General features: G+C 52.2%; 3 protein-coding genes across 3 annotated transcripts; 1 reads left to right on the plus strand and 2 right to left on the minus strand.

Moving 5' to 3' along the window:
- Positions 1 to 3162: 3162 nt before the first annotated feature.
- Positions 3163 to 4366, minus strand: MAM_00355 (uncharacterized protein; the record flags this gene model as incomplete). The annotated part of the gene is made up of 3 exons (XM_040819154.1): positions 3163 to 3522; positions 3579 to 3945; positions 4026 to 4366. 3 exons carry the CDS (start codon positions 4364 to 4366, stop codon positions 3163 to 3165), a joined length of 1068 nt encoding a protein of 355 aa, XP_040682419.1.
- A 4352-nt stretch (positions 4367 to 8718) lies between these two features.
- Positions 8719 to 9680, plus strand: MAM_00356 (transmembrane BAX inhibitor motif-containing protein; the record flags this gene model as incomplete). The annotated part of the gene is made up of 4 exons (XM_040819155.1): positions 8719 to 8877; positions 8937 to 9035; positions 9084 to 9110; positions 9189 to 9680. 4 exons carry the CDS (start codon positions 8719 to 8721, stop codon positions 9678 to 9680), a joined length of 777 nt encoding a protein of 258 aa, XP_040682420.1.
- A 930-nt stretch (positions 9681 to 10610) lies between these two features.
- Positions 10611 to 12325, minus strand: MAM_00357 (Cell division protein GTP binding protein; the record flags this gene model as incomplete). Its single annotated transcript, XM_040819156.1, has 7 exons — positions 10611 to 10860; positions 10922 to 11389; positions 11460 to 11597; positions 11667 to 11754; positions 11836 to 11952; positions 12058 to 12133; positions 12308 to 12325. The coding sequence occupies 7 exons, from the start codon at positions 12323 to 12325 to the stop codon at positions 10611 to 10613; spliced, it is 1155 nt and encodes a 384-aa protein (XP_040682421.1).
- Between the last annotated feature and the right edge of the window lie 889 nt (positions 12326 to 13214).

Here is a 13214-nt window from a genome sequence, read left to right on the forward strand (position 1 = left end):
CACGGTGGACACGGAACCGGTCCATGTCAAATCGTCAAAAAGTCAGGACGTCGATTTCCACCATTACGTTGAACGACGCTGTCAAGGGCGAACAAATTCTGAAGGAGCTTGTCGTTGAATAATTAAACCTGGCAATAAAGCCAAAGCTGGGGCGTTAAGACTGCTCTGTTCGAGGCTAGGTCAGCCTTAGAATTCAAGACAAAATGGCGGATTGCTATTGGAAATCACGAGAGCGTACTCCGTACTACGTACAAAGAAAGTGCTGAGAATGTGACACCACCAACGCAAGTCCTCAGGACGACGGGATTGTCGCGGGAATGGCCTCGATGCAAATTTCAGTGTCCAATGGATTCCAACATCCTGGGTTGGTGGGCCAGCTCCTCCACCGGCGAGTCAAGGGCTGACCCATGCTCTTCCCAGCTTGGAATCTGGATACAGCTCGTTGAAGGTTCCTGTGGGGAAAACGCGGGAAAACGGCGAGGTTTCCAAACAAACCGTTGAAGTACTGTGGTAAGTAATACTATTACTCCTTAACGAGCAGTTATACTAGTGTTATTGTCGGTTTGGCCATCCTTGCCACAGGACTCTCTCGTTGTCTTGACTCGAGGTGAGGGACCCCTTGCCGTTCTTGACCTTCTTTTGCTCGAGTGGACTGTGCTTGTGACTGTGCTGGGCTTTTTATTCCTGCAGCTGAAAGTCGTTAAATGTGGCGGCCGCGGCCATGCCGCGTTAACAAGTTTCTAAAGCATCCATCTCCGCGTCGTTGCTTTCGACTCTCTTTTGATCCGGCCAGTCGGGTCTTCAAACGCGACAGAGCTCACTCTTCCCAATTTCTTCCAAGATTGGAGGCTGCGCTTTTGATTGACCAAGCTTAATCCGGTGACCAATGACTAAAAAAAAGCCACCTCCCATACATGCGACGAGGCGCACGAGGTGCGCTACAGGAAGCTAGATGGCCCTACATGCTTCTCACCGCATGGATTCCCAACGGCACAGTAGTAGTAAAAGAGACGGGCCGGTAGCCGAGGATTCGTACTTGGCTGTGGTGAGCATATTGCATGCTCAAACGGTGCCCGTTCCGCTACTTTCGGTGAGTGCGGAGCCCTACGTAAACTTGAGATGCACCATGTAGAAAGGACCCTGGGCAACTATCAGTACTTCAAACCCAAACAGAGCATCTGCATTTCGTATCCACCAAGTCACATCCCAATGCTTTGCACCTCGAGACTTACTCTGCTTTCCATCATGGGTACTACCCAGTGAGTCTCAGTCGACATGGGTTCGCGGGGATAGGCGTTAACAACAGTAGCACCAGTCTACAAGTGCTAGGCTCTAGCTAGCCTTTGCATCCTAGTGAAGGACTTTGCCGTGCGTTTATTCACAGGCGATGCATAGACGCGCACTCCGTTTGTTTGTCGGTCTGGCCCAAACCGGCAGGCATTTTTCTTCTTGCGAGAAAACGGGTTTGAATAGATGTCGTACGAATAAAACCACTGTGTAAACTGCCGCGCGTTTAGGGTCAGAAATCCCCTTCGGGCCCTTGTCGGGGATTAATGTCAAGATACCTCAGCAAATCGCAGAGGGCTCTGGTCTACTCGGTGCATGCCAACCAAAAACTCATCTGGTAAGTGGTTGGATGAGCCATGTTAGGACTGTCCATTTATTTGTCTCTCCTCCCTCTTCGTTTTGTTCCGCAAAGATGATCTGCACTAACTTAATCCAGCACAACGCGATGGCTAAGTTGGTGTGAGCCGCCGATGAACTCGTGGGCGAACGGCGCTAGGCCTTAACCCTCGATGGCCAATATTTGCCGACAAAAGTTGAACTCTGGAGTGTTCGCATCCGACAAGTCGGTGTTGCCGACGCGGACATCGCCTGGCAGGTGAAGATGAGCCTGAGTCCCACTCCGCTTCTCTTTCTTTCGAACCTGCGAAGCGGCCTGTACTGTTGCAGCAAGCATTGACCTAGTCGTTTCGGAGAATATTTACATCAAGACATATCCCATGTACTGAATTTAGGGAGCGTGGGTTTCGGAGTGTCAGATCGTCCATGTCGGACCTGCATGGGAGGTGTTCGCCATGACGATGAAGATGAAGATGAAGTTTCGCAACTTTCTAGGTTGGTAATGCAATGAAAAGTCGGAGTCGGTTATCTGCGTGCCTGATGCTGTGTTCGTTTGACTTGGACATCATCCAAAAACGGCTTGGTCGTGCCTACCCTGTCTACTCGATTGCCAAGTCATTACTTCTCTGGCAATCGGTGACGCCAGACGAGGAAGGAACGGCCGTGTCAGGTTGAGGGAGGAGCAAAGCAATGACCGCTGCACGTGAAGCCGCACATCTGCTCGAGATGGAGTGACCAACAACAATGAATTGAAGCAAAGAACATCTCGTCTCGACCTGCACCACCACCGAATGCCAACTGCACTGGTGACTGCACATTGACGTTGCTTCATGTCGGCAACCTCCGAGTGCCACAACGTCGAGGCTTGGGCATTCACGGTATCCGCTTTCTCCCCAGGGTCCACCCATCTAATCGACACAACATTTCAGATGTCGTTTATTGACGTTTTGCTTCAAGATGGAGATACTAATCGTGCCCGCCCCACTTTATGTGGTTCGGCTAGCAAAAGCCCTCACCACCAAAGGTGGTGCTCGACAGCAAGGCGGGCCGGACACCAAGGCGGGCCAATTTTCAACCTAATAACGCTATTAACCTCTTCGCCTATAATGTACACCCTTCTCGTCCCAAATTTCTAGTAGATCTAGTACAGAATCCAGACGCCATTTACGTGCCTTTTTAGCTGCTTCAAAAAACGTCCTCTTGGCGTGGTTGTGGCGCCTTTTGTCGGCATGCTCTTTATGCTTGCTGTTCGCCTGATGAACTCGAGAAAGGTCTTTGCAAAGGCGTGATTGGAAGGAGAAACGGCGAATGGTTGACGCGACAGGTATGCATTTGTTGGCGGTGACGGGAGGGGAGCCATATGAAGAGGTGCATTATCTGTTGACTGTTTTTCTAGACCGGGAAATAAAAATAGGACATGTATAGAAAACCAGATATTACAGCCCTTTTTAAAAAAAAAATCAAAAAAATCAAAGGTCGTCACTCATTCATTGGAAGCTTCAACGAAAAAAAAAACCCCGGATGTAATTACGCAGCTCATTAAAGATCCACCTGATCAATCGCCGGCCACCATTGAGACCAGGCCCCCTGCTCGTCGAGGTTATTGCTGACTTCCGCGAAAAGCTGGTTCAACAAGGTATTAGTGTCGAGCTCGTGCTCGTGCTCGTGCTCGTGCTCGTGCCCTTGAACCGGCCAAGTCGCCTGCGCCGAGGGCCGCTCCGCGCCCCGAATCTCCCGAGTATGCGCGTCGGATCTATCCACGACACGGAACTCGTGGACAGACTGGTGTAGAGTATCAAAGTCTGCTCGTGTGCGCCCCTGGTATCGTGTCCGGTCCTCGGTTGCTCGCTCGTAGAGCACGGATGCATGGTGTATCGTTTTGATCTTGCGCGTGCCGCCCTCTCAATGTTAGCGCAACGGTGGCCACGGTCGTGTCATGCTTGCGGGCGGCTTACCCATCCGTCGGCGATTTTCCAGACAAGTCGAAACTTTTCCAGGTAGTCGAGACACATTTTGAGACAGTCGCTTGCTCGCGGGCTGCGGCCCAGGTTCATTCGGGGGTATTTCGCCACGTAGAGGTTGAGGTAGCCGGCTGAGAATGCGCAGAACCCGGCAAAGGGCGTCATGAGATGCACGCCACACTCGGAGGCCTCGTGTAGAATGGCGGCGATGTGCTCTGCCGCGCCGAAGAGGAGTCGGGAGCTGTCGTCCCACCAGCCCTCGGGGGCGGGCGCCCCCAGCATGGGCTGGTCGACTGGACCCCGTGGCTCCGACTCCGGGGTCGGCAGGAAGGGGAAGTACTCGCGGTGAAGCATGAGGGTGCTGACAAGGCGTAAGCAGGGGCGGCGGCGGCAAGTTGGGAGCCCCGTCGACCGCTACCGCTGTGGGAAGGGGATTCTTACCTCACGTAGTACAGGAGATTGAGGTAGACGAACGTCTCGCCGAAGCCGAGCGTCATGTGGACGGCCACCGAGTTGCTGGGGTAATGGAGCTTCCGATGCTGGCCTGCCCTCCAGGCCTCGAGCTGGCTTCGGGATTGTGACCAGGCGGCCGTCTTGCCGATGTCCACGAGGGGGCCACTCCCCCATGTCGGCGTCTGACAGGGCCCAACGCAGTGTGTGCCATCAACGGCACGTTTTGTCGCCGCTCCTTGGCAGCGGCCCTGCTTCGTGCATTTTTGCGTCAGAAGTAAGCTTTCAGCACGGAGCTCATCAGCCACTAACCTCCACAGTCTGACACCCATAGTAACTATGTCGCTGTTGCCAGCCGAAGTCAAGTACGCGCCAATCACGCTTGGTAGCAAAAGATAAATCTTCTAGGAAATATCGAGAAGATGCACTACTGCTGTACTCTCAACACACCCAAGCGCCCCTCCTTGGCCGTTCCAATAGACAATGGCAAGAGTTGGAAAGAGACGTATGAGAGATATTCCTAGACACACTCCCAGCGGCAACGCCGAACCCCTACCTCGGTTCTCGGCTTCTAGGTAGGTAGTCAATTGCAACCATACGAACACGCCAGTGCCTGCAACAATTTCCGCCAGTCTGTACGGAGTAGTATACACATACGGTATTCAGCTCGACGAGGGATGTAAGGTTTTGTCGGAGCAAGCTTGAGCCCGGCAGCATGGCCAAGGGTTTGACGTTTAACGGATCATGTACCCTAGTATTTGATCACGAATACTAGGCCCACACCATGCCAGTTTCTGGTATCGCCGACGCGTCCGGACGAGATGTTGATTTGACGACGGTGAGGCTTCGAGGCAAGGATACAAGACGGAAACAAAAAAAGGACAATCATGAAGCCATCGTCTATAATACCGTCGTCAGCCTTTCGTTATTTCCATGGTTAGTAGGACTTATGCGCAACAAAGCTAGGACATTTGTCCATCCCCAAAAAACACGAAGCCGGGAAACCCTAAGTATCCATTTGTTAGATCCAAAGCCCTGGGTCGTTAACATTGCGCCGAGCACCGAACAGCATTGAGGACTAGCCACCAAAAATGCCAGAACCACCGGCCGCCCAAGACGATACATTGGATACAGAATTTGGGGAAAGCTCCAGGAGAACCCGTTGGTGCATCAAATGCCCCCCCCCTTTCCTAATCCACGATCTTCGTAACTTAGGCAACCGAGCTGTTTCTGGCATGACAGTGGCTCAGCGTGAACGCAAGAGAGAAAATGATCGCAGAAGCCAACGAGCAAGTCGCGCAAGGACCAGACAGCATATTCAGCGTCTGGAAAGAGAACTGGAGAGCCTCAGAAATATCCGTCCTGGGGGTGGAGGGGACGAGAACGCTGTCATTCAGGAGCTGATTAGACGTAACCAAGAATTAGAGATAGAGCTAATACGGCTTCGCTCAACGAGTGAATCCCCTCTCTCTACTAGTTCCGACTTTCCCGGGATCGCTGTCACCGGCGGAGTGAATGCTCATATCCCGGGGGACTCTCCCAGCGACGAATCATCGTCAACGTATCTTACTGACAGCATACCATCGGTTGAGGACAGAAATCCAATAGGGTCGCTTATGACCCTTTCCTCAGTCTCAACAGCGGACAACTTTGGCGAAGTATCTGGGACAAGTCAAAATCTGGTCGATTATACCTTGTCCAATCAAAATACAGGAGTCGATTTCCCAAGGGGCCTTCCAAGCTCGTCCAGGCTTACAGGGCTTACAGGTCAGTACCGTGAATACGCCGAGGGAAGCGGTGCGGGTAGAAGACCAGAGCTACGATACCCTGTACACACAAATATGGCGTCTTTCCAAAGCACTGCCCCTACAAGAACCTATCAAGTCGGTGTGCAACCGTTCGTGAGGGAATCTGGACCCGGGTGCAAGACGGATGAGTACGAGAGTGAAGGCGGAGGATCTATACAGCCATCAAATTGGGATCACTGACGAGTTGACAAGCCTGGTGGCGAGGCGAGAGCACTACAAATACCACTGAGAAGAAATACAATTCATCCTGGAAGCGATTTGGCATGGCGTTGACCTAGGTGAAGCGTCACAGGCCGTGACATGCGTCCGCCGATCAACACTCGGTAAAATGCGATGATGAATACCTTGCTTTGTCTTCTTACAGCAGCGGACAGTTGACGGCCCATTACGCAACGACCAATAGCTCTCCCTGCTTGAAAATCGCCAAATTTCCCAAATTATTCCACAAAATGCTATCCTCAGCTGATGGGGGTTGTCAAGGCAAGGCTGTAGAGGGCTGCAGATTTGCCTCCTCTCCACAGGGCCCTGAACTCATTTCCCGGGAAAGTACCGTTACGACGACACCATTGTGGTTTTACCAAGGACTGACGGGGGTGTGTTCCGGTGGCGATAGTTGCATCAACCCGTGCATGCTGCGTACCGACCTCATCCCTGGAGGCAGCCGACGTGCCTCCCTGCAGCCTTAACGCAAGAAACCACTCCTTGGAGACGACTTAATAGGACCGCTTTGTCCAACTCGGGAAGTAACACGATTCAGGTGAAACATGGCTGTGCTGTTGGGATTGCGGCTACGATTCAAGCCTTGTCAGCCTGACGGTCAAGTTCCCACGTCACATCGCCGGGCAGCCCATCGCGCTCCCAACGGCCGACGGCCTCTAAGGAGGCTCTTTTGCGTCAGCTGTTGGCGTTTGTGCCAATAACACAAGGTCGGCTGACGTTCTATGAGGACATTGATGGCTGAATCAAGAGTATCGGAGGAAATGTAGCGGAGAAGATGCAAGATCCCTGCAGTCAGGGGGCGCGAAAGGGGGGGTCACCACGCCGTGTATTTGAATTGCTACAAGAACGGCTGCTTCTTGCTTTGCGGGGGCTTTGATAGCCTTGCAATGTTGAGCTTGGCTGCTTGAAGGCTTGAAACAGGACCGATTCCTGTGTGGATATATCTGCGACGGAGCTTTGCCTGCGTCTTTGCCCGAGGGGGAAAGCAGGAGCATGAATATAAGTGCTTGTCGTCTTGCATCTATCGAGTAAACGCCTACGCCAGCGCCCGGATTCCTGCTCGCACTCCCATTTAGTTGGCTCTGCCGCTTGTCGAGAGCTCGCCTTCTTTTTCTTCCTATTTGCTCCAGTTAGTACCGGAAGGAAAGCCTCTTTCAGCCCTGCGGCTTCAGCCTCGACCGCACGTACCTTTCTCATAGGCTCTTCTCTAGGACTCTGAGCGATTCGTGACTGGCCCCTTGCCGATGGTCTAGCTCCCAGCTCGCTTGTATGGAGAGCAGAAACTATGGAATATTTCGCCATGGGAACTGCCTATCACTGGTAGCAGTCACAATGGCGAATTGGTCCAAGAGGAGGCACCATGGGAGTGGAAATATCACGCCGTCGCATCCTCCTTCTACTCGGCAAACGCTGGCTTTTCAGAATTTAAGCTCACTCTTCCCACTCTCAAGGACGGCTAGCTTCTTTTTTGTTCTGAGCTCGATCTAGTCCAGCACTTTCGCTTTCAGTGGCCATCCGGTCAATACGGTCGTCATTGAGATCCACGGCGTTCTCGGGCAGAAACAGACAGGAAAGCTCGCCAACTAGGCATTGCCCCAACGGCTAACGCACGAATACTGTCTATGATTCGGTTCTTGGCTAACTGAGAGTTGGTGAGAAGATCCAATCAATCGGGACAAGATCTTGTATCCACTCGAGCTTTAGCTCAGAGCAAGTGAAAATAGTGTCGTTGAGATACTGGCCATGTGAAATGCCAACACACAATCAATCGCAAGCTCAGTCCCGTAGCTCTCCAAATCAACTTTAATCTCCTTACCGGCTACATCGAGGAACGACAAAGCGTTGACAGAGGCACTATGATTTGAGAAATTTCTTGTCGCCCTCGACACTCTCGGATGCCTCCAGTAGCAGCTTTCTTCGCCGAATTGATTGCAATTTCTGCACAGGATCCGTCAGGTAGTAGTTTAGACTTGTCAGAGGATCTCACGGTGTGACTTAAGCAGTGCCTGGAACTTGGCTAGAGCCTGGACTTTCGTGGCTCCAAGGCACCGCTGATAGTCTCGAAAATTCCCTTGAAGTCTTGTAGACGATGAATCGCTCAAATGTATCCGCTTGTGACCTCGTAGGCGATTTGCACAATTCTTCATTCCACTGTGGCTGCAGTGTTCTCCCAAACCTGACAGAGAATTGGCTACCCAAGAAAGATTAGCAGGCTCTTTGTCGCAGCATACGGTAAAAAAGTGGTGATACAAGGAGCCCATAGAATTGAAAGCCGCCTAGATAGATCGCTAAGCATCCTGTGAAGGGATGAACATTTGAGGATCACATTTGAGCGATGCGCGATGGCTGCCATGGGGGCATTGAACCATGTAACTGCTGGGACGACGTTGCCTTCGAACGGCTTCGCACAGCTTCCACGTCCAACATGGTACCCACCTTACCTACCTACCCTACACAAGGACCCGCCACGCTCGCCAGCCACACTCACATGACGTCGGACCATCGACGTCAACCACATTTGCCTCCTCGGAGGCCATCGCCCACCTGGAATCACAACCGTCTCCAAAGCCATCATTAATTGTTCGCCCCCGCTCTCACTGCTGCATCACCGCATCGCCAACCACCAGAAAAGAAAATAAAAGACTGAAACCGCCGCCATGGCCACCAACCCCAAGTACCAGCCTGCGCCGCAGCACGACCCTGATGACTACACGCATCCGCCGCCCCCCTACGCAGAGGCCTCATCGCGCGACGAAAGCCAAGGCCTCTTCGGCCCCCCTCGCAGCAGCGAAGACAATGTGCCCGATGACTTCAAAGTCCGTTCTCCCCCTTCCCTCCCCCTCCCCGCATCGTGGCATATTTTAACACCGCCTAGTTCGGAGGCTCCGTGGCCGAGGCGACCGTCGACATCCGGAACCAGTTCGTCCGCAAAGTATACACCATCCTGACGGTGCAACTCGCCGCCACCGCAGCTGTCAGCTCCCTCACCTTCTTCAGCAATGCCTACCGAACATGGATCTAGTCCCACCCCGGCCTCGTCTGGGCATCTGTACGTAACAACCCCCTCCGCGACTCTCGCCCACACTCGCGAAACAGGCTCCCCGACTAAGACATAAAATTCACACAGCTCATCGGTGCCATGGTCTTCATGGGCCTCACCTACTGGAAGCGCAAGTCCTACCCCACAAACCTGCTCTTCCTCTTTCTCTTCACCCTGGCCGAAGCGTACTCCATCTCCGTCATCGTCTCCTTCTACAAGACGTCCATTGTCCTCAACGCCGTCATCTTAACGGCCGGTATTTTCGTCTTCCTCACGCTCTTTGCATGCCAGACCAAGTACGACTTCACCTCATGGATGCCATATCTCTTCGGCGCTCTCTGGGCGCTGGTGCTCTTTGGCTTCATGGCCATGTTCTTCCCCTACAACTCTACCGCTGAACTCGTGTATGGAGGCGTCGCTGCCCTTATTTTCAGCGCCTATATCCTTATTGATACCCAGCTTGTCATGCGCCATCATCATGTCGATGAGGAGATTGCTGCCGCCATTAGCTTGTACTTGGACATCATCAACCTGTTCCTGGCTATTTTGCGCATCCTGAATAGCCAGTCTGACAACTAGATATAACCAAAGCAGCCAAATGAGCCGGCCATGAGGAGAACTAGATTGAAAAGTTGTGGACACTCGGGCCTGTGGGACAAATCCCATTGGCGAGAAGAGGGCTCCTTAAAGCCTCGGAACCCGTCATTGATTGTATTGAAATTGGGGTTGGCGTTCGTCCGTCATTTGTTTCTTGGGCTTCCTTCTTTGGCCCATGTTTCTTTCCTATGGATCCTAGTTATGCGAATATGGTGCCGTGGCTTGTGCATGCCAACCAGTCACTTGAATTCACCCTTGTGTGCATCCTTACTCCTCCAGAAGACTTGTGCATGTGTGCGTAGTTTGCATAGAATTGTAACGGATTCGATATTTTGCATTAGAAAGCTTACTAAGAGAACTAAAGAACGGAACAAATCGAAAAATCTGCCTGGCGACACGGTACAAAGACAAGGCTGCAAACAAATGGGCTACCAATACAGTTAAAAGGGGATATCATACCCGCAAATGCCGGCCATATACCTGACAATGTCGACCGCACATCATGTCCTTCTTGTCCATCCGCCTCCACCACAGTATTAATTGCATCGGTTGCTTGCCATTGCTGTTCCCGCTCATAGCTCTGATCATCGAGAAACCATTGTCAAATCGCAAAGTACAAGGGGCTTTGTGTCCGCTCCATTCTTATATTGATCCCCCTCCGGTCGTCTCAATCATAGCCAGCCCTTTATATTGAAATGCGAGAGAAGCACAGTGGCGTCGTGTAGAACAAGGATTAAATTGAATTTTTGTTGCATTGGAGCCCCGGGAAAATACTCAACTTCGTCTGCTTTTCAGTCAGACGTGAAGAGAAAAACAGAACCAACGCCGACTCAGATAAATAGACCAACGTCGCATGTCTTCCTTTTCGTCCTCAGGGTATCGCAGAAAGGCCCAGTGTATTGTGGACAAGGTCTAGGCTTCGTTGTCGCCGTTGGCCTCGGTAGGCCCGCTCACAGAAGCAGCAGAGGCTTCTCGTGCCATACGAGCCTCGATTTCCCGAAGCTGCGACTCACGAGCCAAAAGCTCCTGTCTCTTCTCGTTTATTTCGCGCTGGACCTTGAGCTCTATTTCACGCAGCTTTTCCTCTTCTCGTCGAAGCTGCTCTTCCTTGAGACGAACAGACTGTGAAGCGAGATCCTCAGGGTTCATCGAACTATCAATGCTGTACTGCGTGTTAGTAGAATAGTCCACTTTTGAGTTGCGACAGCTCGCGAGCCACTTACTTTCCGGCAGCACCATCAACGCTCTTGGACAGCTTCTCGGTACGGTAGTTCTCGTACAAGAAATCGTGGGTGATTTCCTTGAGGTCAGCCAGGTGGCTGTGGAGGAGAGCAGATCGAATTGCGAGGAAGTCAGAGTGACGAGGGTTGTCGACCTCGACTACGCCCCAAGGGTACTGGCGAGCGCGAACTTTGCGGCCACCAATCTCAACAACATCCTCAGAACCAACAATGGCGAAGGGCATGAGGCCCCGGAGCTCAGCATTCTCTTCAACGGTGTCTTCATCGTCCTCCTCGATGTCGTACGGGAAGTTATAGACTGGGATGCGGTAGTGCTCGATGTCCTCCATAACAAGCTTTTTCGATTCGGCCAGTTCAGCTGGGGTCAGGGAATCAGCACGGCCAATGACGGGAATGACGTTGCATCGGGGAGCAAGGCGTTTCATGAGCTCGATGTCGAGTTCTCGTAGGCTGGCACCGTGTCAGAAAGGCTTGAATGTGAACAGCCGATTTTCATTCCTCTGTTTGGCGCCGGACTTACCCATGGCCTGTAGGAGTGATGAAGTAGAGCATAGCGTGGACACGATTGTCTCGGAATCGGGGGTTGCGCTTGATACGAGACTCTTCGGCCAAGATATCATCGTATTGTCTCTCGAGGTATCCAACGATCTCTGAGAAACTATAGCCAAGTGAGCCAGAAGATTCTTCAATGTACCTTTGCGTCTGTTTTTGTGCAACGGAAACCTACCTAGCTTCGTTGTCGATCTGGTCACCAAACCCAGGGGTATCAACAATAGTCAGAGAAATACGGGTACCCTCCTCGTCGAGTTCGAGCTCTGCATCATTGCGTGTTAGTAAAGATCGTACCTGCTTCGTTCGTTTCGACGAGGTTTTAGGGGAAAAAATTGAAAACGTACCGACGGTGACGGGTTTAATCTTGACACCATCCTCAACGTGAGCATCGGTGGGATCGTCGGCATTCTTATGCGTGAGCACATCCTTGTTGCAGAGTGTGTTGACGAAGGTGGTTCGGCCTGGAGAGAGTCAAGTCAGTCTTTGTTTGCAGAAAATACCTCAGGATGCAGCGTCAAGGGGGCTGTCTGGTAAAGCTTAGCTTGAGGAAATGATGTGCGACTTACCAGTTCCCGAGGCACCGCAGACCATCAAGCAGAACTGAATACCCTTCTTGACATTCTTCTTCCTCCGGATTATCTTCTAAAAACATTGGGACGAGTCAGCATATCCATTCTCATGATTTGTGCCGCATCTGGACAGGCTTCCAACGCGATCAAAACACAATTGTTCACAAATCGACGAGTTTGCTTGATGGGGTCATGTGTGTCCAGGGGGTTGGTTAGAGTGGGCGGTGGGAAGCTGCGAAACACGTACAGCACCGGCGGACGACATTTTGGCTGGAGTCGGGGGGTTGAGAATTGGGGAGAGTAGAAGAAGGCTGACGACGAAGAGATGCGTCAGTTGTATGAGACGACAAGACGGGCTCGATGACGCTGCGTGGGAGATGCAGTTAGGAGCAGCTCCTAGGATGGAGACGAAAAGTCGGGAGAGAGGCAATTATGGAGTACGGAGTCGAGTATGCATGCTATGGAGACGGCGGCCGGAAGATTGCTGGCGTGGTCGAGCCATTGCTACTTGTCTTGTGGGCGCTGCCAAGTTGCTCTTACAGCCCAGGGAGGAGCCACTTGAGCAGCAGCCCTTGAGACATCAGTAGCAGGTACGGAGTACGGAGTACTCCGTACGAGGACAAGACTTCCTCCGGACAGGCCTCAGGAAAGGGGAACCGGGGGCCTGGTCGATTGGTGGACGCCAGATGTCAAAGTGGGGCTCTAGAACTGGGGCCGGGTTAGTAATTTCATCTCGACTGCTTTCACCGCGACGCATTTCACAGCATGTTGGTACTCCGTAGTTACTCCTCCGACGGACCTCACGTACACGTTGAGGCACACTGCTAATGCACTTCTTTCCGGCTCAGTCTTATGTCTTATGTCCTCGGCACGGAGTGCTGGAAAACCCCTGGTGCCCCCCCCACCCTCTTTTTTTTTTTCTATTGAATTCCCATCTTTTTTTTTGTTAACCTGGCTGGCAAGTTCTCGCTGGGGAAAAAGGTGGTGGGACTACTTGGTCGATTCTGGCTCAGGGGCATGGTGTGCAAGTACCTCATCACCTAAGTCATGCAATGAGGTACCTAAGTATTTACGTTGTAACTAATATATCTTCACCACCCTCCCAGCCAATTCATTAGACCGCCACCTCGTTACTCCGCACTTAGTGCTCAGAG

Source organism: Metarhizium album (genome assembly GCF_000804445.1).
Source record: "Metarhizium album ARSEF 1941 chromosome Unknown scaffold_1, whole genome shotgun sequence".
Taxonomy (NCBI): Eukaryota; Fungi; Ascomycota; class Sordariomycetes; order Hypocreales; family Clavicipitaceae; genus Metarhizium; species Metarhizium album.